Source organism: Anopheles bellator, chromosome 2 (assembly GCF_943735745.2).
Source record: "Anopheles bellator chromosome 2, idAnoBellAS_SP24_06.2, whole genome shotgun sequence".
Taxonomy (NCBI): Eukaryota; Metazoa; Arthropoda; class Insecta; order Diptera; family Culicidae; genus Anopheles; species Anopheles bellator.
In genome coordinates this window covers 51,999,657-52,023,995 of record NC_071286.1, presented here as the reverse complement: position 1 = coordinate 52,023,995, position 24,339 = coordinate 51,999,657, and the positions used below count along the sequence as shown (strand labels likewise).

Sequence of the window (24,339 nt, the reverse complement as noted above, 5' to 3'; positions counted from 1 at the left end):
TATTTTCGCATTGTTATTATTTTATCGACATTTTCGACAACGGGTCTGCCTGTGAGGTGAGGTGCATCTTTAACATAAAAAATAGGGGAAACGGATCGACAAAACCAAAATTTGCCTGAAACTAACTGTTAGAGTATCGGCACCATAATCACCATGCACAATTTTAGCAACCTAGCTTGAATTTTCGCCTTTGACAAGGATAAACTGTAAATTGGGCCAAATTTTCTCTTAGTTGACTTCCACTCTGTAACTCACAAATGAATGGCACAAACAAAAAACAGTTAAGGCATTTTGTGAAATGTGAAGTGTAAGCTTTAAAACGAGCATAAAGTTGAATCTTCACCAGACATCGATCACTAAAGCCTGATCACTGATAATATAATGGATTTCTTTCTACCCAAACTTATATTCTGTTACGTGGACTTGCTCATTGCTCAACTAGCACCCATTCTCAAAGTGGTAATAAGTTTGCTTTTAAAAAAATAAAAAATAAAAGTAAATCTTCGTCGACGATAAGGTAATGACACCAAGAAGACCTTTGCACAGTGTAACAGTCATCCTTTTTTACGGATTAATAAAAGGTTTCTTTCTTCGCCATCGCCCAAATTACAAGTAATATGTATAAAAAGGCGTATCTTCCAAGCGGTGCATGAGGAAGCGGGAAAAAGCACAGAGTATAAAAAAGGGGCTCATCATTATTGGAGGACGACCACCTGATTATGAGACATTGTACCGAAACTGGTTTTTCGTTTTATGTAGTTCGTAGGGTTTTTCGCGCTGCCATTGTAATTTGTTTTGAAAACGGGATTACTCGTCGGCTGCTGGTCCGGCCCACACCAGTGCGGTGGTTGGCAACAGTGGCCAACAATTGAATTGGTGCATCCACATACGTTCACCATTCGCGGGTGGAACTTGTGTTCCACCGAAAAAGTTGGCACAGGTACCCAAACCCCGACACCTAGGGCTATTAACGGCCGAAGGACACTCTGTCGCGTCGAACACTTCACCGTTCCAGTGCCGGCGCCTTAAGGTAACGTCAAACTGCGACGTGGGTAGAGTGAAACGTCGGAGAACACGAAACGAGATGCTGATAGAGAGGAGAAAAAAAAAAAGACCGATCCACCACACGATCGCCGTCGGCCGCGCTGTCGACACGATCGGGTTACCGGTCGGTTTTTCACTCAATGGACAGTAAATACTTTCCATTCCGGCCCGACGTCATTTGTTGTTTCGCGTTCAGTGGGAACGGATCGCCACGTTTCGAGAGAGCCCACAGTGCCGCCCACAGCAGCAGCAGCAGCATCACGCGTGTGGCGTGCGGCACGCGAGACGCGAGTGTTCAAGAACGCGATTGCCGTTGAACTCGGAATTGAATTTCTAATCCGCGTACCGGTTCCAATTTTGTGAGTACTAATACAAACAAATCCCGGGCGACTGATTAGTGATCTGATCAGAAGCTGAGCTTCAGTGTGTAAGGTGGCCCCCCCGTTTTGGTGACCATCGAAACTTGTTTTACATCCCGTGTGTTCCAGTGTAGTATATCCTTACATACCCAGCCGTGTGTTGATCCAGTGCGTTCCCGGCAGCATCATCTCACAGCAGCTCAAACTCTCATTTGCCTAACTCGAACTCGGTGCAACGAACTCCGCGATCGCCACGCCATCCAGCGGGGTCAACAATGGCCGCCATCGGCGCTATGCAAAGCGCGCATGAAGAGCGCGGTGTGAATGGCCTGCACGCGCTCGACACATGTACCGTTACGCGTTGGACGTTGTGCCGTACCGGATGCGGTACACTCTTTTTTGGCAATCCCACAGAGCCCGGGCGGAACTGGATAATTTGGGGTGAAAATGTAGTGAGCGCATGATGATGAGCGGCAGTGGCCGCGGGAAGCGAGTGATGTTTCTTACCCGGCCGGTAGTTGCGAGATGGGCTGCTGCAGGCGCTGCGAAATAGAAAGTGAAATCTCCCGCACATTATGACGGACCGAACTCGGCCACGGGGCGGCACGGTCGGCCTTGTCCGGACGGGTACTCTACGGGCGTTTTGTCTCTACTGCACTGTGTCTCAGATTTACATGCGCGTTGACATGCGCAGCGGGTGCGTTTTACGAGCTTCACCTGTTCGGAGGGGGTTAGTGAAGACCTTCATAGGTACCCACGAGGGTGGTTCGGATTTGTATTTAATTCACGCCCCACATACCCACCAACGTAGTCGTGACAAGCTAGTTCACACATGCTCATTGTTTGACTTGACACGCCAATTGGACAATTGGTCAGCGTAGTTAGTAGCATAGACTCAACATAAGTAGCGCGCTAGGTAAAGTGAAATGGAACGATCGGCTGATGGTGACGATCCATCGTCAACGTGGCGCTCTGGGCTGTGGACGAATAAAGCGGCCCTCAGCCCCGTTGCGATTGTTGTCTCCATTGTCTACAGTTGCTGATGGTTGTAAACGTAGAACAGCAGTTTCCACTGTTACCCTATCCGTTTCAGATCGCACGGATCGCATCGCAATCGGCGGCGGCGTACCTGTTTGAATGCAAGAGACCAACTCGAAGTGTCCGCGGTGGATGCAGCATAAATTTCGAAGCTAATTCCACCCATACAAGCTTGGGCATCGGCATCTCACTGCCATCAAGGGTTCCCCCCACCTACGGGTGGGACACCCCGGCGAGCGAAAAAACCTGTTTCTCCTGTTTGGCTAGATTTTGCCGCCGCCGCCGCCGCCGGCCATACCACCAGCCAGCCATGGGCCACTTGATTTTTTGTCCCACAACGTTTCTGGCCCTCTCTTTCGTTCTCGTTTTGCCTTCTTTCTCTCTCTCTCTCTCTCTTGCTGTGTCGTGTCCCTTTCTCTGCCGCACACACCGTTCACACGCGGCCATCTAAGACTGCCCAAAACTGCGGCATGTCTGAGTGGTCTGAGCCCCACGAGCTAGAGAGCTAGGATCTGGTGGATCGTGAACCGAAATCATCCGGCCAGTGCGTGGCACTTATCACTGCGGTGAACCCGAACGCTACTACAACACCAACACGCCTGGAACCCGCTCAGCTGACGTTTACGGTTCAATTGTGTCACGCATTGTTGCACCCTGCTATGAATTCTAATTTACGCGCATTCGCGAGTGCCACAGGCTAACTATCGCTCGATTGGGAATGTAAGTTTCGCTTTGCGGCTTCTCGTCAAAGCGGCTGAAGAAAGAAGCTGCCCAAGCGCTGTGCATGGGTGTTGCGTTTTTTTGCCAATCAAATTGAGACCAGCCTTCAAGGCTTCAGAAACGGAGCCCGTGCCCGCGATCGCCCGCTGGTTGATCAACCTACCGAGGGCGTATCGGTAACGATCGCCGCTCGGCATGCCTTTCTGCTGCTGGACGTCGTTTGTCTGCACTATCCTAGAATGCAAGTCATGCATTCGAGCGTCCTACACTGTCCTAGACTTTTAGATTGATCGTTCGGATCGTTCGGATTGCTCTCGGGGCATGCCTAAAGCCTTGCCACACACAGCAGAATGTTTTGTTGCATTATACTGGGTCGTTCAATACGTTTTGAGCTTCGATAAGAAAAACACTATTTTATGGTTTGAAATACACTTAGTTATTCAGTATGGTCTTCCTAAACAACAATACACTTGTTCCAACGAGATTCCAATTTATGAACTCCATCCCTGAAGTGATAATTTGGAAGGGCTTCAAAATGCGCATCCGCAGCTGTTATGACCTCATCAAAATTCTTTTCTCCCCCCAAAAAACTTATGCTTCTAGACTTCTACTAAATAAGCTAGGGCTTCTACTTAATCTCTTTTAGTCAGTCGACGATTTGTCAATACGATCCTATATTTTTCCTACGATTTCAGGTGTTGCTACTGTTTTTGGATGTTCTTGACCTGGATCGTCTTCAAGGCTTGTACAACTACGATTAAATCCAGTAACCAATCTTTTTACTGTATTAATTGAAGGCGAAGAGTCCTTATATACTTTCAACATTTGTTCATAAATTTGCTTTGCTTTTAAATCTTTCAAAAAGAAAAATTCAACCACTGCACAATATATGATTTTGTCCATTGTAAAAATACTATGACACGTCGATACTAGTAGAACGGCTTTCTGATATTGAAGCTCAAAACTTATTAAACTTCGTGGTATACCACTATTCGAAATGCTTATCGGTTATTGTTTACGCAACATTTCTTACCTACAAACAAAAAATTCAAAAACACAAATTTGCCAAATTGTTATTTTAGACATCATAACGATCGTAATCTAACAAAGCGCTGCTGTAAATGAAAAGAAAAGTCAAATGAGTTTCTACTACACAATTTCTTTTATAGAACCAGATTTTTGTTGTCCATACCCGTTATAAGCCTGTAGCTTTGGGGAAGCCGTTAGTTCGAACCCGACAGTGCATCAACTAACGTTGGTTGGCGCTTAATTCGGTTCGGTAATAAGAATAAGTGAAACCTTAACATAGCTTTGCTGGCCCCACGCTGCCTATCGCCGACTAGCTGAAGTTGGGCGTCATGCACACAGCTGATTGAATCTATTAAAATTGAGTCAGTTTCGATGACTCATAACACACGCCGCACGAAGACTGTTCAACCATTAAACCTTCCCCAGGCGGAATCTCCGCAACTCTGCTACCGCTGCACATAATAGCAGCTTATTTAGGTATGACTAATTACAGTTTTATTAGATACAGTTCTCACACCAAGGCGCCATCCATGCGTTGATAAATCAAACCGTGAAATTAATACTCCTACGGAAGAATCTATCAAGAATTTTATCGATCAAACAGTGCATGACACAACAATGTGGGATTTCGACCGTGGCAAGTGTCCATAGTTATTTACCCAGTGCTCATTTGCTTAGCCAAAAACTCCCGCGAACTTCGAGAAATTCAAATAAACCCCCTAGCCTTGCATATGTTAATAATAGCAAACAACAAAATGGAACCAACCCTTGTGAAACACACCCCGTTGGCGGTGTTGATTTCTTTTTTATTCATGCCAAAACGAATGACCGTACCAGGCAGGGCCAACACAGGCCAAATGCGAAATGCACCTCTGCCAAATCCGATCCGACACCGAAATCCTTGGATGAGTCTCCTGAACGTTCCAAGTGACAACATCCAATTTATTCACGGCACAACACACGCAGTCTTCGCGCAGCTCGTCACCGAAAGTATCGATCGCGTCATCGACATCCTTCAACGGAACAACCGAAACAGGTCTTTGATGGGCAAATATTGACAGAACAAAAAGCTTGGCCTGGTCGGCCTGGCTGGGAATTGACTTAAACGCCCGCCGATGACCACCAACCACCACCAACCTGCGAGCGCGAAAAGCTCTCTCTCTCGAGTTTGGGGGGAACCAACAAAAACGTGGCGCTTCTGGCAATCTGGCAACTCTGCGCTTGCTTGAAAGAGAGACCAATAGACAACAACAAAAAAGCCGCCGGCCTAACGAACCACAAAAAAGAGTTGCTCACCTTACGACGCCGCCGTGTGCGTGTATTGTTAATTTATAGACGTTGTCCTTTTCTTCTTGTGTGTCGCCTCTCACTATCATCCAGGTTCGCAGCAGCAGCAGCAGCAGCAGCAGCACCAGGCAGCATGGGTACGAAGCGCGGCAAAGAACACGATTGTGCGACGAGTGGCACAAAGTGAACGAACAACCCGCGGCGGCAACAGTGGTGGGCTTGGAGTAACCGCGTACCAGAAAGGCGCTGAAGGTTGGCCTGCGCGCCAGCGATCGGGGCAGAGAGAGCGAGACAGAGAAGCTATCTAGGGGGTGCGGGCGCCCAGTTCGCGCTACTCCCAGTTGCACTAGGCACGTGGACGCCGAATGGCGGCGACGACGAGCGGCGCGAGTGAACGACAGAGTACGTCCGAAAGTGTGTTCTAAGCCGGTGTTAAATCGAAGCCCCGGACATAGCGAAGTTGTCAGTTGGGCTGCACGGGTCGCTCGAGACTCACAGGTTGTAACGACGACGGACCAACATCCGCGACCAACGTTGGGAAGCCCCTGGGCCGCCTGGGTGGAAAAACCTTCAAGTGACTAACGAGAAGAGATTGTCGTGCGCCCCAACTGCAGCCTACGGTAAAAAAAAAAGGAACGATCAATAACCTTCAAATCTACGACACCGTGCAGCGTGTGATCTTCGTGAAGTGAACTTCACCAAGTGGGACCGTTTACGAACCTGTAACCGTGCGAGACCGTGGTGATGCGTGGTGTGTCGTGCGTAATGCTGCGGCCAAACCGGCCCCGATCGGTGCTCCTGGCCGCAGCCGGTTGCTGCGCGTTGATGCTGGCCCTTCTGCCGCGGCCAACCCGGGCCAACGACAATCTGCGCGTCGCGTATCAGTGGAGCGAAATAGATTTTGAGTTTTCTAACGACGCCGAACGACAGGAGGCGCTCGCCACGCGGCGCTACATCCCGGAGCACGTGATACCGGTCGGGCTGGAGGTCTACAAAAAGCGGCTCTTTCTGACGCTTCCGCGCTGGAAGGATGGCATACCGGCGTCACTGGGCTACATTAATCTCAACGGTAGGTCTGCAGTCTATATCCCTTCCAATTTGCAGTAAAACAAGACCCGTTTGTGGCTCATTGAGCCAGGGGAAAATCGGAGCTGCTACTTAAGCCTGCTAAGGGGGGCAGGCAGTTTAACACGCACAATTGAACCGTAATTGACGTATCGGAGGACAAGTGGGCTCAGAAGTGTCTAAGACCACCGTCCACACCGCAATTCAGCGACCCAGCGACGGGTTCAAGAATGTGGGTGCATTTTGCATTTGCCGAACGTCCGTGACCGTGATCATGAAACGAGGAAGCCCAATCGACGGGCACGATCGATTATCTTTCGATCAAATTCACACGCCCCACCATCTCGGTAGCACGCGCCCATTGTGGCCACATCCGTGAACATTTGTCGGCGCGTGGCAGAGACAAGGCTACCCCAATAGAGGGCCGATGCACCAACGTTCTACAGGGCTTGGCTTCTGCGCTGCACCACGTTGCGCACGTTGGTGCGGTCTCGGTTAGGACGGGTGCAGCAAACTGTAATAAAGCATTGACGGGTGTAACCCACATACCTTCACTCTAGATGTTAACAACTAGAGCGTCCTATCAAGCATGGGCCACTTGTTTTAAGTATGCGGACCGCGGTCAAAGTCCAAATGTCCAACCCACCAAACAGCCTTCGACGGATAAGCGAGCTCTTCGTTGACGGATGAACATGAGTTCGTAACACTGCAAAACAAGTAGCTCCGTAAACGCACCGCAGCTGTTCAGATGCACCTAATCGGATACCTTACACGTTGACCTTTGGAACCAAATGTTACGTGGATCACCAAACGTAGCATGACTCATGTTCGTGATGCGTGCCGGCGGCTTCCTGAGAGGGCTATCAAATAGGAAATCCCCGTCTAATAATGTCCCAAGTTTCAGCCGATATCGACGATGGTTCATGACATATTCCGGTTTTGAGTTTTACTTCCAGTGCCGAGATTGTAATAAGTCCGGCAACTTGAGTGCTTATCGTTGCAAGAAATATTTCAGTCAAACCTCCCCCACCCCCCCCACGACGGGTTCGTTGCCTGCGGAGCTGTAATTGACCGTCGGTGAACGATCGATTCCCTCACTGACCTTGTGTGCCGCAAAAACGATCGAACGCGTCGCTCACAAACGTTGGCCGACAAACCAAAAATCGTTTAGCTAGTTCGATAGCTACATATTCCTTCTATGTCAGATATGAAAAACCGTTACATTCTCGCTCTTGCGATGCGGTGTCCGCGAAAAGGATTGCTAGTGACAGTCCAGTCGCTCGATTATGCGCTGTGAGTAACGCCACCAACATGACCGCAAAGTTTTAATTAAAATAAAATATAAGGGAAACCCTTTGTGTTGTGCTACCGCCAAAGCCCTTCACCTTCAGTTCACAGGGGGGGCTGTAGTTACCCCGGGGTACCCTTAAAACCTTCGCTAATAATTCGCCAGCCGGGTTTAGCTACGGGTTCGACCGCATAGTGATCGTTCGCTGCGTGAGAATATACCAGAAACGAGAAATGGCCAGGGTCAGGGGGGCTGATGCCGAACGAATCCAACGGCTGGCTCTTGCACAGCCTCCAATTTAGCGGTTAGCTCGGCACTGCTACTGCTGCACCATTTGCGGAACAGAAGGTTTAGTTCTTTTTCGCGGTTGTCTTGTGACCAGGGTTAAGTTCAAGGCTCAGTCTATCTGGGAAGCTATGTCTTGTTCTCAAGCACGAGGGTAAAATATTTAAGCGCTGTAAGCTACATGCAATCAACACTATCAATAGTTAGTGGTGTATACATGATGTTCTCGTTCCGTTTTTCAGAAACCACTACACAATCTCCGAAGTTACATCCTTATCCGAACTGGTCGGCTCATCGGCGAATAAGTGAAGCCGACGCACCGGAAATAGTGTCGCCATTTCGGATACGCGCTGACCGCTGTGGTCGGCTCTGGGTGCTGGACACCGGTGTGGAGGAGCTGCTGACAAACACAACGGTCACCGCCCCAACGTCGCTGCTGGTGTACGATCTGAACAACGACAATCTGCTCCGGCGGTACGCGTTCCCAGCGGAGCACATTAAAGAAAACTCGTTCTACGCAAATATCGCCGTCGAGGATGCGGTGTGCGAGGACACTTTCGCGTACGCGGCCGATCTCGGCAATCCCGGGCTGGTGGTTTACTCCTGGAAGCAGCAGGAATCGTGGCGCGTCAAGCATCACTTCTTCCACCCGGATCCGCTGGCGGGCAACTACAACATCACCGGCATCAACTTCCAGTGGGACGATGGGTTGTTCGGAATTGCGCTCTCGAAACCGCAACCCGACGGCTACGCAACGCTGTTCTTCCATCCGCTTAGCTCACTGAACGAGTTCGCCGTCTCGACGAAGGTACTGCGCAATCGCAGCGCCGCGCTGGACGCGAGCAACTACCACGAGTTCAAGGTGCTCGGATCGCGCGGTCCCAACGGGCAGGCTGGGGTCGCCTTTCTCGATCAGAAAACCGGCGTCATCTTCTACGCCCTACCGAACCTGAACGCCATAACGTGCTGGAAAACCTCGAACCGGGCGTATACGATCAAGTCGCTCGGTCGCGTCTACATGAGCACCGTCGACATGGTATTTCCCAACGACGTCAAGGTGGACGACGAAAGCCGCCTGTGGGTGCTGTCCGATCGGCTGCATCAGTACATGTACGAGTCGCTCAACCGAAACGATACGAACTTCCGCATCCTCACCGCTACGGTTAAGGATGCCATCCAAAATACGGCATGCGACACGAACATTAAGCCACTGCCGGACATCATCACCAACTTGGGTGACATCCTGCGGCCATCTACCGTGGCCCCGAAGGTGGCACCGAAGGGTGGTTCCAATGCGGCGCCTACCGTTCAGTCCGCCGGAATCATGAGTATACTGCTCGTTGTCTGTGCCACCGTTCGTTTCTTTCTCTGAACGAAGAGTTAGGCCATAATCATGGAGAAACCCGTAAACGCAGTGTCGTCGTCATGTTAATGTTTTATCGTTGAATTTTTATCAGTATTGCACACAACCGCAAGAAAATGGCAGGAAGCATTTGTCAAGGAAAGTGACGTATCCATCAACCGGTACCTCGGCAAACGTGAAGGGAAGTCAATGTCTGCGTGTCGGTGGCACTGCAGCGTAAGCGTTCCAGTAGCATAATTATCTTTGAACCGTCCCGAATCACCCCCGTTGATTTCTGTAGTACATAATGTGTATAATTTATGTGTTCCAAACTTTTTGCCTTACACTTTCATCACCGCGCCTTGCGTGCGTTCCGTAGTATCACTCATCTCGCGCATCGCATTTCCTAAATTATGCTGCACATATTGGCACCAACTATCATAGCACAAAACCGACTATCGCAAACCCGAGGCCATAACCGTTGAAGCCTGTCCAACAATGGTCTGTGAGCAGTTGTGTCATAATTGTTAATTGTTAGTCAGCGTACCAAAATAAAGCTAAGAAAGAAATGTTTGAAAAAAAAGGAACATCGTTTAGAAGCGTGTTGCACTGGGATGTTGTTTAACATCGTTGTCGATAGGTAAGTAATGTACATTTTGAGCGATTCGTGGTTCTTTGTTTGCACTTTTGCGTCAAGGTCTTCACTTACGGTTCACTTTCGAACAAGGTCTAAATGCCAAACACTTTCAGAATCATATAACATAACATATTATCTTTCGAATATTACCACTTTCAATGATATTGCAAGATTGCTGTAATTTATTTCGTATTTTTATTTTTTTAACTTCCTGTTCGTCACTGTTAATGTAGAGTAACACATAAACCCTCTTAACTAGGTGCATATGGTCTTACATCGATATTTGTTTTTTTTTTCAAAGGAAAAATTTATAAGATATAGAAATCTATAAGTTGTCATACGATGGGAAAAGGAACGAAATGTACGTGTTGTTTAATTTATTCAACACATGTACTTTGATTAATGCATCGCTCTGCTAGAGTCTCGGTCCGAGATTGACACATCTTCGGACAGAATAGAAAAACTGTTGTCACTAAGCTTTTACTAAGACGATACATTTATTCATCGTGCAGTGTGTCCTCATAAACATTCGCTCTTATGAGGTGGGAACGGGGTAACACGATATGACGATAGAAAGGAGCTGTTTTTTCACTTTTCGTGTTTTATTAACATATGAAACATTATGATGGTAAAATGTCTTGCCTTACATGATACATCTCGCTTGCTGTATATATATGCTGTTATGCATATAAGCTATACATAGTCGCTATATATACAACCTTGTTGCTTGACTACACTTGCTACCGAAACTAGAAAATAAACACTGGAAAACTTACGTTAAAAATTGCTTTTCACACTTTTAGTTGCTTATCGTTTTAATGTTCTTGTGTTGTATGCTTTTCTACAGTCGCGTACATTTTTCTTCCATTTTCCTTCGTCGATTGCTTTTCAACACTATTCACCAGCAAGTAACCACTGAATGGACGTGAATTAGTTTTGCAGGCACCGATACAAAACCGATACCGGGAGTCACCGATATCGATACACCAAACGGCCTTTGTACAGTGCACGTGCAGAACGCGGACCAATTTGCTTTCATTATTGATAGAAGCCATTGTTTAAGCTACAAGTTACATATTTTACGTAGGGATTCTACAACCATTGCCTGTATGATTCACATTGTTTTACGAAAAAGCTATACATAGGTGACTTACGATTCTTGGGAGTTAAGGGCAACTAAACATTTACTAACCGCATACACTTTATATGAAGCAATCCGAACAAAAAACGAACAGAAAAAAGTTATTTATTCTACGATTGTAAGGTTTGAATTTTTTGCCTGTTAAAAGTTGCATAATCGTACTGTTCGATTTGAAATTTTACAAAATACGATGTAAAAAACTGTACCACAGGACCATAAGAGTTGTTGTTAGACAAGCATGACGCGAATGACCACGATTTTAGGATTAATATCAGAAAAAGTGTGCTTGCAACGAATGAAACGATGAGCGTAACAAACTAAAAATTATCAAAGAACGGAATTCGCTCCATCTTTTGCCTCTCGGGCAGGGCAAATGAACAACACCTCCATTGAAATAAAAAACATCGCACGTAAGCGGTCTAGTTAGTCTCTATTGCTCTTATATTATGTGCATGATGCAAAGTAAAGTGAGGCAAAAAAAACCATACGACCACAACACACCTGGTTGAACCAACACAACTTGATGTTTCAGCAGCGTACAAATGGGGAAAGTGATTTGGGAAAATGAAATAAGTAGACTTATGACAGAGTTATAGAAATGTTTTGAAAATCACTGGTGATTCGTAACAGAATCAACATTAAAACGTACAAATTTCATGTTATTTTGCCCTCATAAAATAAAAAGTGACAAACAGATACAGATAGGAAGGGGGTAATAAGAAATTAAAGACATAACAGTTACAGTGAAGTGTTCGGGAGAACTAAAAATGGGAATACGCATAATGCACGTTTCCAATTTCCGGCACTGAACAGGGGATGGAAAGTCCAACAGCTCCAATTGGTATTGAGAATTCATAGAAACAAACCATCACGAGTACCGACAACATTACCAATCAATCGATTAAAAGCTCATAGCTACTGCGAAGAATATAAAGAAAAAAACCAACCGAAACGAAAACTTTTCACGCCAGACGATAAAATAATGAACTTGTGTAAAAAAATATGTTTTCAGTGCAACTAAATATGGCCTAACTGAGGTCATGAAAGGAATAATATTTGCGAAAGTCGAGAACAGTTGAAAACATCGCAGAAATGTGAGACACGTGAAAAAGAACAAAAAATAAGAGATAACAAATCGCGAAGAAAATATTACAGTAAAATCAACGAAAACACTGATTGTGCTGTTCATTATTCATCATTCCAGACACGAGTTTGTCGCAGTCAGTAAAAAAAGCTTTTTACTATCTCCAGCTATGATAACGAAAAACTTTACCACACCAAACGTAAACATGTCACCGTCAACCGTATTCCCAATATTAATATAACTAAGAAACGGGATATTAGTAAGAGCTGTGAAATTGAAATTTCAATTTCGCCTGCCAACCAGACCGACAAGAACCACTCGCTCGGTGGCTCATTGTTTCGGCACGCTGCAATGGCAAGGGACTTTCCACTCAACAAAATTGATGTGACACCCGGTCACAGTCAATCCGCTTGAGAAAAGGCGGATATAGTTTGACCAGTGTCGCCAACCCGCGCACTTACCGGCGAACGCTGGCCAGATTGCCAAACTTGATCACCTTTTCATACTGGGTGGGAACAGAGCGGTGTCCATCCAACATCAACTTTGTGATTAGCTTCGATTTTGAACATTTGCAAATACATCGATCATCAACGACTGACCGACTGTACTGTGTAGCCAATGTCTCATCGAACACTAATCACCTGTTCAGATCCGAATTCGCGAGCAGTTTGCAAAGGATGATAATTACATAAATGAGTGTAGAGATAGAGAAAGATAGCGCAGAAGGAAGCACAAACTTAAAAAGAATCAACGAGAACCCGAAAACGGGCTCACAGTTCGGGGACCCAGTCACAATCCTATGTCTAGTTACTAACATACGGCTTCCTCTAGTACGTACGGCTTTTTTGCTTTTGTTGCTATCGTGGAGTAGTGCACTTGAAAGTGATGCCGACATATTCTGCCAGCCGATACCGAGATACCGCGCTGTGGTCGAGCACTGTAAATATTGAAGCAAACTTTGGAAGGGCTGAGCAATTAGGAACAGTATCATTTTTGTGCGGTAGGTCAATTGAGCCACGCTTATACTTAGCTATCCAGCATAACATTCATACCAGAGGAGCAGTGTGCATGGCCTATGCGAGGATGAAAATCACAGGCACGCTATGGAACGATGATGAGTTGAAGCAAATTGGACAACCATGTGTTCTCGAGGAGACTCACTACGCCACGCTGGACAAAGGGTATTTATCTCGGTGACATTGCATGATAAACGTGTTACGAGAAGGAAAACGTAATACACACCACAAAAAGCTTGGAAAAATTAAAAAATAGGCGAAATAATATAATTTTACGAATAAATATGAAGTTAAACAAAATTAGCCCAACCTGTTGGGTTTTTCATCGACAGTGATCGAGTTTACGAAGAGAGCATATCATTGCACATAACGAACAAATCATCGATCAGCATTGCGTAATTGTATGATAAGATTACTAATTAGTAGTATCTTCGAAACACGAAAAATATCGCTAAACATTTCATAATTCAAAAATAACAGTAGCATGCAACGTAATTGTAAAGTGCTTACATTGACAACTACAACTGTAAAACATATTTTTGTCTACCAAGTGTGTCCGTCGAAAACCATTACAATCGATGTGCTCTAATCCTGCTAAACTGCTGGTTGAATCGTAGTTTGCTCAACTGACGTAAATACATTGTAAATCAAACTCAGAATTTGTCACAAGCTATTGCGAAATGATAACAACCATTACTACTGTAGGAACACCGGCATTCTTGACAACTCACTTGCTTTGCTGTAGAACAATTGAAAATTATTCTAACCTCACTGAAGTTTGCTAATTCAATAGTACCACTTTCGGAAAAATAGTTTGTAAACTTGAACCAAATGTTTGTATAGAAAATTGGGACAGCAACACAATATGCATATTAAAGCAGCACCTTACTTTTCGGAAAAAAACCTGATTGAGTACTCTAGCGTACTAGGTACAACCTCAGAACAGTAAATAGGAAATATGTAAGTAGGTGGTGTTCTATCTTATCTTGCAACCCCAAATGCTGTACACGCAAGTTAAACAAGTGTAGGGTGTGCTCTCATATGTAACGTATGTAGGCATTTTACGGTATGATTTTGGCCGCGTTCCAGAAGCAGTAATGAAGGTAACGTAAGACTGATTCTAACTGTTCTGTTGCACTTAACAAACGAACGGATATTTAAAATGCTGGTCGTAACTATTCAAAATCACTTTTCGGTCCAATAAACTGAATTTTAAGACAAAACTATAGACACAAACATTTCAACTTTGGTTCAAATTGATAAGAACCAAGAGTATGAGATGACGATGATGCTATTAGGCACTACAGGTTATTATTGCTAGTCAATTCTAGGCTAAATACAACAAGTCACATATTGTGCTGTTCCCCGTTAGTAGAGCTATTGGCAAATACTACCTGTAGTAGAAAGATCGGATTGAGCGGTTGAAGTATACGAAATAACCATTACATGAGGTTCATTTTGTACGAAAAATAAAAATGATTCTAGAAAAATAAAAAATACGAACGAATTCTACACAAGCCATAAATACACGCATAAATTGTTGTATGCGACGTTACCAGTAACGATAGACTTGTTTGTACTTTCACGGGCATTGTTCGAATTATGAAGTATGTTTCCTGCATTGCAGTTATAGTTATAAACAATAAAACAACGATTTCAGATGACCTTGTGTGCCTTATCCCTAGCAATGCTCGGTGCGAATAGTTTTCAACCCAACTTGAAACGTTTGCAATGTGCTTCGACATTCCTTCGTCCCTTCTATTCCTTCACCAGCCCTACACAGTTTTGTAATAGTGCTTAAGTTTTGGAAAAATATTCAACAAATTTTTCAATTATCTTGCATTGAATTAAATTGAGCATTTCAACATATTCTGCAAACTATTTTTACATATTGTTTTACTACCTTTTCCTACTGTATTTCTAGTAGCGACTCTCTTACCTTGCCCACTAACATTTTGGTAAAATTTGTTTTTAAATTTACGGTTAATATTCGTAAGGAGCTCAAAAATTATTCTTTCCCATTGAGTTAATTTAAAACCACATACCGCGTTCCTTGGACGGTGGATGACGCGTGGTAATAGAATCGTCGTCCTGTTCTTGTTTCAAGCCCAAGATACCGATGACAATAACTGCAGCAATCCTAACGCCGATGGTTACACTATTTTGTGCATTAGAGAGAGATTGTTATATAAGTACGGCAATCTTAGGGCAAGTGGGGATACTCGCTTTTTAATATGAACGATTGTTGTTTACTTACATTCGCCAATTTCAGCGTTTCACGTAGGCAAGTGTTGCTTGTATGCAATGATTGATGTTACTTGCTGCGAACCATGCCTGCAAGAAGTTTGCCACCGATTGTTACACGTTATAGAAACTAGCAAAAGACTCCACACATATTTGGACAAGTTCACACTTAATTATAGATTATTGATAATGGAAGTCGTTGTAACAATGGTAGCAACGGGGACGATGATGCAGCCGCTAAGCGAGGACGCTGCGATGTTATAGCAATGTGCGGTACTAGCGATGGCTGAAGCGATCACCGGTACCGTGGCGGCATCATCGGTAGCATCGGGGCTCCAGGGAATACTACGCCCATTCCTGGTACGGTTGGGATTTGCGTAATTAAGCCACCTACACGATGTAGAAAAACAACGGGAAGAAGTAAATACGCAAACAGATAGGAGTATTAGAAACGGTGCACTGCAAGTATTTTTGCCATCAACGTAATAACTATATTATTTCATTTCCGGGGGGTATCATTCTTTTTTATATTTATTCCGAACCAAAACGACGCTGCTAATGGTGATGGTGGTGATTGTGATTGTAATGATAGTAGCAATAGTAGTATCAAGTAGTGTATAAGGAGGTAGTAATAATAGAAGTAGTATTAACAATAGTTACAAGAATAATTGAAAAAATCGAAGCAGTAATTTATAAATGGTTAAAACCAAAAATAAAACAGGGCGATAATCCAAACTATTTCCCATAACAGCAACATCGTGTAGCAATAACATGAAGCAATAGATAAAAACCATGACCTTTTTACGTATCAGTTTAAAATGTCAATAATTATGCTGGTTCGAACACTCTCTTGAAATCTGGAAATCGCCCCACGAACAACTGCGCATGAAATATAAAATTTGAAGTGGAAAACAGCTACCCGTGTATATACACTTGTGGACAAGCTTTTTCGTTTCTGTTACTAGTAATAATCAAAGTATTTCTATGTCTTAATCCATAAATCTACAGTAGTGCAGAGCAAAGGTTACACGTAACATAAGACTTCAATTTCGGACATATCGAGTTATTGCCAAAAGTATCGTAAACTACATACATAAGTTTCAGACAGAGACATATTGAAAACTACTAGAACATTAACTATAAAAATTAAAAATAAAGACCATTAGATCGTACACTACACAGGATTTGAAACACTACGAAGAAACACACATTCCAGTGACGGTAATATGTACTGAAAGCTTGAAAATTAGTAAGACGGGGTGTGGTCATACATACTATACTATACTACAAGAAGAAACGTTATAGTAATCAATAGTAGACTTTCTTTCATCTACAGTTAACTACCTCACGCCTTCGTTTAGGCAAGCGTAAAAATTCACAAAACCAATAACGACACAAGGTAATTTACTGTTAATGAGCTGTCACATTTGATTATGAAAAGATCATGAGCTAAAACATTCACACGCACACACACACACACATACACGCTGGTATTACCGGAGGGTAGAAAACACATTGAAGTGATGTTAATAATATTGTTTATAGGCTTATCTTAGACACGGGGAAGTGTGGTACAGGTATGAAACTATCATCCATCCCTTTATAATATTCATTTCATTTTTCATACTATTCTCAATTCTCGATTGTACTGCATTGGAATCCTGCAAAAGAAAAAAGACAACAACAGGAATCGGCACTGTGGATGATCTTTCATCAAAACCAACGCTGCTAACAAGCAATATCCGATACTGTTACCATCAGAGTATCAAATTATTACAATTTTATTTTGTTATTGTTTGCATTTACGGTACGAATACTCTGTTTTGGCAAAATGACCTAACCGAAAATTGGCAACATGCAACACACACTGCTTAGCAAACTAGCTTGTATGAAATAGGGAAGACTTTTATTACAAATGAAAATAAAATGTTCCGGCCACCATTGTTATTTTTGTGCATATTCTGGTGTCGACTCGGAGTGCAAAATTGTTATTGTTATTCACTACAATACAAAATACATACTAAATAATCACTTTTTGTGACATTCAATCTATGTCATGATGAGCCAATTAAGAATAATAATAACATTTCGCCTCAGGAATTGACACCGTTTCTGTTTCTCTAACTCTACTAAATTGAACACATAAACATTTTTCGAAAGGTTTTACTAACACCATATTGAATATGAAACTATTGCTGCTCAGCAGTACCTCTTACCGATCGTACATAATCGTTATATTATGCAAACCAACTCTTGCTAATATATTTAATGATATATCTGCTTTGAAAGATTGAATTGAAAATTAAAGAAAAAAGAAACATATTACATGTAAGTTATAGCATGCAAGTACATTGAAAATTAGTCGATACTCACATACAAATATTTATTACACGCAAAAGAAGTACGTAATGGAGGGGCAAACAGACTAATGCAACGATAAATAAACCTCCCAAACCAAAAGCAATACACACAGTTATATACAATAGATAAAAACATTTTTTACTGAACGCACACAGATTTGTTTCTTTGTTGGTGATGAATGTAAATAAGTATACTAATAATGATTAAATACTCACCGTGAGGTAAAAATAATAAAAGCGATTCAAGCAAAACGAGGCAAACATAGAAGTAGCATGTGAACGAAACATGTCGCAAGCCTCATGTAAATAACGATTTATAATCAAATTGTATCATAACAATTTGATGTTGATGCGTTAAATACATAACTACTATTTTTGTTGTACCGCTCCACTAGTCAGTGTATTACAACAACAAAAATGTAGTACTATTAAACATTTTATCTCGTTTACCACCGGCAACGCTCATCATGATTTTGGTGGACAACTTTAGGTTTCACTCTTCTTGATTGATTTTGGTTTGCTGAGCTTGCCAATTTTAATCTCTTGAAGAAAACAACACTTTTTAAATCTTGTACTTTTTGACTCGGATGATTTCGCTAGATATTGTCAATTTCTATCACTGGAGTAGGTATAGAAATAGAACCAATATAAACCAAAAGGTAATGGTAGCAGTTAACGATGCTGAAGCTTAACATTATTGTATTTAAAATAGTTGCAAACAGTGCAAAACAACAACCAAAGAGCCGGCTCAAAATCAGTATCATATTTAATGCAATCAGTATTTGTAAAACACTCGAATCAGAAACAACAGCCAATTTTAAAACAAGAATCAAACTGGATATAGACACAGGATGAAAAACAAGTTTAATAACTTGGCAATGACAACGAAAAATAACTAACATTAGTGTGTAAAGAATAAATATTATTTTCTATGTGAGCATAAGGTGTGTGCCTCGCTATTATACCTTGGGCGGACACAGTTTGCGCACGAGGAAATCTCGTGTGCGATGTACTCGAATTTGTGAGACGTCATTGCACTGTAGAAAACACGGGATATAATAAGATAGCAGAAGGAGATGACACCAATCAACACAATATGATATCGTTTGTTAATGTTAAGCAAAATATAAAGTTAGAGATACATTTTCTTTTATGTAAGACCGCAGAAAAATCGCAGCACATAGGATATTACACTTTTGCCAGTGGATAATATCATAGACAATACGTTTTCCATTTCTATATTGTTTCATTATACTAGAGACTGGTAGTATCTAAATTGTCCTTTTAATAGTTATTGTAATGTTTGTAAAAGATCTATCTTATTGCGACAAACCCTTAATTGGCCTCTTGGTTCCAGTATTGAGCCGTGGACAAACCACAGTCGAAATACATCAGTACCATCAAGCAAACGAAAAATAAAGATCAATAAAATAATGGTGATATTACATGCTATTTATGAAGAAAGGGAGATATTGATTCAAAATATGTATATAAATATAAATTGAAAACCATGTTCGCTAGTCGGACGTGAGAAGGCATTTATTTGTGATGAACATCAATAAGTGAAGGACCTGCGTTAATACTGGATTGTGTTTAGCAACAAAATGACCAAAAACTGTCATTTTGGTAATGGTTGCAATAAAAATGTCTTTTTACTTTTCTTGCATGTGGATTCTGTAACGTAAAACGCAAATGAGTATTTTCGTACTTTAATCATGTGCGATATGGTTTCAGTTTGATAACAGGTAAATATTTCTCGCAATTACAATTCTCAATTACGTATAAATACTTTCATTTATTTCTAGAAACATACGATACGTTAAAAAATTAATCTTGTTGCTTCAAAAATACCTCTTTTAATATTTTTCCACACACACTTTGACATATACTATTCAAAAAATTCGATTTTATTCGATCAAAAGCTTCTTCGTTACTAAAAAGTAAGTAAGAGATAAAAATCTGTATTGACAAAGTCTGTACAGTTCATCGTTGTTCCTGGTAAGAGGAAGGTTAGAATAAGTGTAACCACCTAGTAGGTTAATAACAATACTCCAAACTAATTTTGCATACATATTTCGCAACGAAACATGTGTCCCTAAAAATATCAAAGAATAGAATTTCTTTGGAAAAATACATGCAAATGCGAATTGTTCAATTCTTCTCATAGTAGTTATGTCGAATCGGTCGTGTTATATTGGACATAATCGAATAAAATATGGTCTATATTTCGTTTTATAGAAGAATCATATCGAAAATACAACTACAAATTCTTTCTGAAGAGAATACGCCGCCAATAGATTCTTTATTTCGTAAATTCGTACTGTTGAAATAATACAGATATTCGATTCTCAGTTCCTCTTATGTCATTCCACATCAAGATTTCAACAGAAAACAGCTGGATGCTGTAGTTACTGATATATATTAAGTTTAGCCACAACAATTCCGATCCCAGTCACTAAATTTTGTGGAGCATTCGGATAAGCTTTTTACTGACACCGACAAAGAATTGAGAAGAAGCATCTCAAACCAATCCTCATGTATTCTTGGCGTTTTACATTACAAAATCCATGACATGCTCTGACATTTATGAATTTATGTTGAATTTTCATCATACGTAGGGGTATGATTGTCTGTAAACGCAAGCTTTGTTAATGAAATACTGCACTATGTCTATTTTCTAAGTGAAATAAAAATGAGGAGCGAAATGCAAGAACTATAAAATAATGGTTTTAGGAAATTTGGAATCCTTTTTTTGTTTTTTTGTTGTTGCAAATATTGTTTTTCATATTTACGGTATTTTCCAACTGTACAGCATATGTAAGTGACACTGTTCTTCTAGCCATTTGTCCTTTTATCAACTAATTTAAACATTATTTTTTCTAATTTAAAATTTTGAAATATTTTTTGACACAAATATTACGCTTTCATTCATTGATCTGTTTACTAGACCTTGCGCTTCCCATAGCACAGCACAGAAACAATTGTGAAGCTACCGTGTCAGTAGCATAAACGTTCACTTTCGATAGCATTGATTGTACCTACCTGGACCAATACCCATTTGAGGAGGACCAGGACGTAACATGTTTCCTCCTAATAGCGCAGCAGTTCCCGGCGGTGCAAGAGCTAATCCCTGACGCATCATGGGAGACATTAACGGAACGGGACCTCCAAGAGATACCGGGACCTACAAAACAAAAGCAAAGACCGCGTTCAATAAAAGTTGCTATAAGACAGCAGTATAAAATTATTTACATCCTTGCATAAATGTCATCTAAAAGCATCTACACAAATTTACAGAAATTAAACAAAACCTTATTGTACCCACCTGAACTGAAAAGAAATTTTGTTGCAACCATAGGTATCACTATACTAAATTAAAGATTCGTTTTAAACTAATGATCAAGTTAATTATTTAAATCTATGCATATTAAATCGCAACCTTAGTACATACATGTTTACCACTTTCATACAAAATGGTGTTACTTTACAGTTAAACACTACAAATAAACTAACCATTCCAAGTTGCACTCCGGGTCTGACATTTGCTGCAGCTGCGGCATTGGCCGCGGCAGCATTCGCTGCTTGAAACCGTTGAATCATTGCTGCACGATTCAACTCCTCGATTTGCTTATGGTGATTCGCCGCGGCAGCCTGTGCGGCATGCGCAATCACGGCTGCTTGCTGGAATGCGCACAAAATATCCAAATGGTTTTAGCATAAATTGTTTCAATAAAGCATACCCAGTGTGTGACAAATTAAAATAAGAGGGAAAGTGATGAGCGAACATGAAGAGTTTAACACTCAAACACACGTTCCTATACAGAGTTCGTTTTTCGATAAGCTGAGTGTTGAGAGACGTATGTAGAACGAAGATCGATAAAACGAATCATAATATTGTTGATCATAATATTGATTCTTTACTTCTTGTTCGTCGTTCGTAAATACAACCGAAAATCCGAGAGCCACTTTTTGCTAAATATACTAGTACTAGTACTGCTAAAAATACTAGTAAAGTTTACCAATACCATTTTTGCTTTTTTTGAGGAGGTGCCAGATATCTGAGGTCCATAAAAGAAAATTTGCATTACTAACAAATAAAACCATCTGTTGTAATGTAATTTAAATTGTTTTTTTTTTCTTGAACGTTAAGAATGGAGCGACGCAGAATGGTCAGCTTATAATGGAAATTCTTAAATTTATAAAATAAATCGATTAGTTTATTTCATGAGAACTACAAACTTTTTGAAAACGTGTAACTACGGTAGTACGAGAAACTTACTCGTGTCGCATAAAAAGTGAGTCAAAGAGAGATATTTTTCCAAATAAATACGTATTGCATTGAAAAGAAGCAAGTTGCATATCAATTATCGCCAACACCCATGCATGAAAACGGAGATACGGAGTATACAAAAGCCACCTAGCATCCTGAAACAATGTAAATCTTTTTCATTATTGATCAAAACCGAGACCAAGTTTAAACAGGACAAAACACAACATTCGCACGGTCCCGGAAACTAATTTAGTGTAGACCATAGCACAAGATAACAAAAGCTGTTGTGTGCTGGATAGAATAGGGTTAAACGGTGGTTTAATAATTAATACGGAATTATTTCAAAAACGTAAATCTAAACAATCGAATGTTATTGCACCATTCAACCAGCTTATTATGTGAACCTACATTACTAGTGAACGATATCCCCAAGGCCCTTGGTTAGCGCTTTAAAGACGAGGATTCATACGGACGGAGCTCATACAGATATCTCTACGTTGCCCGCTTCGAATGCATGAAGCGGGGTTCAATGGAAGAATGAAAGGCAAAATTTACACACTTTCTCAACACTCATGAAACGCTCTACTCAGGAAAAGTAAGACAGGGAAGTTTGCCATAACTGGGGTAGTGAACAACATTAGCCGAGTACAAGAAAGACGAAAGCAATTGTGTAAAGAGTGACACTTACTTCATGCGGTGACATCATGCGGCTATCCTTCATTGTGGCCGTTGTTTGCGTTTGCGAAACAATTGCGGCGGTCGCTGCGGCTGACGAAAACTGAACCATGTGCTGATGTTGCTGCTGTGCTTGTTGGTGTTTTATAGCCTGGGCGGCCTGAAGCTGCTGCTGAGCTGCGGCTACGGCCGCTGCTACTTGTGCCTGCTGCTTTTCCTGCTGCTTCTGCTGCAACAACTGTTGAATGGCTTTCTGAACTTGACTCTGATACTGCGGCTTTCGAGCACGGATCTCTTCCAGGCTGACATCCTCTGGAGGGTGTACGATTTTCGACGTTCCCGAGCCCGCGTGAGATATCACAGATGAAGCCGCCTTGCCCGAGTCCCCGGCGAGTCCATTATTCGCATTACTACTGTTAGCAGCAGCGGCCGCTGAAATAGCACTGTTAGTAGTCGGAGGCGCACTGATCGTGGCAGAGCTGTACGCAGGGAACGTCGGTTTCGAGGAGGTTGGAACCGTGGCGGTGCTAACCGCAGCCGACGGAAACAGTGGTCTGTTGCCAGCGGCCATCATTGCTGGCATCATCTGCATGCCAGGTGGTACCATATACGGGTTCATGCCACCCATTGCGCCCATCATCGGATTCATGCCGTAGGCTGCCTGCAGGTGTGGAGGCATCATATTTTGCATGATCATACCCTGCGCTAGCGATGCTGGTAAGAAAACATGACCCACAGTTGAAGAAAGGAAACCAACATATTGACCAATTCTCGCGCTTACCATCCTGCTGTTTCACCTTCTTGTGTGCCGGTTCTTCCTCTTCCGATTCCGACCGATTACCATTCTTCTGCTTCTCGTGCTCTCGGATATCCTCCGACGGTATACCTTCCATGCCGTAGATTTCAATCACTATGTTTGACCGATTCGGCAGGGAGTTGGGCACTTTGTCGATCGATTCCTTATGCACCTGCATACAGTGTATGGAGAGACCGGGTCCCGTATACAGCTTTTTGTGGCAAATGTGGCATTTGAAGTGTTTCGCCTTCTGATGCTGGACCAGGATTTTTTCGTCGTCAAACTCCCGATTGCAGTACCTGTGGCACGAGAAAGGCACGATTTTCGCGCAGTTCCGCTAAGGAAAAGTATCATACACACACTATGCGGCCAAGGGGTCGATGGAAGCGCCAAACAAACGTTACATAATCAACATCCGCGCGAGAGTTATCGGGCCCTTTGGGTATTTTGCTTTGTGAAAATTCAGCCAGTTAATTCATTTAAATTGATGGTCAAACAAACTCAACACGTTTATCGATTATGTGACGTTGAAATGGCGGAACATGGGGTTGTAATACATGGTAAAGCATTTGTAAAAGGATACCAGCACCAGGGCTTCGACGCCTTCTTCTTCTTTCGTCCCATTGTTTCGAACCGGTTGCAGAAAGCTTGACTAGATA

The 24,339-nt window shown here is 42.4% G+C and overlaps 2 protein-coding genes across 3 annotated transcripts; one reads left to right on the top strand and one right to left on the bottom strand.

The window, feature by feature from the left end:
- Positions 1-6,051: 6,051 nt before the first annotated feature.
- LOC131211545 (protein yellow) lies at positions 6,052-10,009 on the top strand. Its single transcript, XM_058205048.1, has 2 exons — positions 6,052-6,546; positions 8,358-10,009. Exons 1-2 carry the CDS (start codon positions 6,222-6,224, stop codon positions 9,485-9,487), a joined length of 1,455 nt encoding a protein of 484 aa, XP_058061031.1. The 5' UTR covers positions 6,052-6,221; the 3' UTR covers positions 9,488-10,009.
- A 5,789-nt stretch (positions 10,010-15,798) lies between these two features.
- On the bottom strand, positions 15,799-24,333 carry LOC131209724 (BUB3-interacting and GLEBS motif-containing protein ZNF207). 2 transcript variants are annotated; one of them, XM_058202854.1, is made up of 6 exons: positions 24,264-24,333; positions 23,666-23,979; positions 22,898-23,598; positions 21,453-21,620; positions 20,982-21,123; positions 15,799-15,969 (listed from the first exon to the last, which is right to left on the bottom strand). In XM_058202854.1, the coding sequence occupies exons 1-6, from the start codon at positions 24,302-24,304 to the stop codon at positions 15,875-15,877; spliced, it is 1,461 nt and encodes a 486-aa protein (XP_058058837.1). In that variant the 5' UTR covers positions 24,305-24,333; the 3' UTR covers positions 15,799-15,874. The 2 variants fall into 2 exon arrangements, with proteins under 2 accessions (XP_058058837.1, XP_058058838.1); XM_058202855.1 differs by lacking the exon at positions 21,453-21,620.
- Between the last annotated feature and the right edge of the window lie 6 nt (positions 24,334-24,339).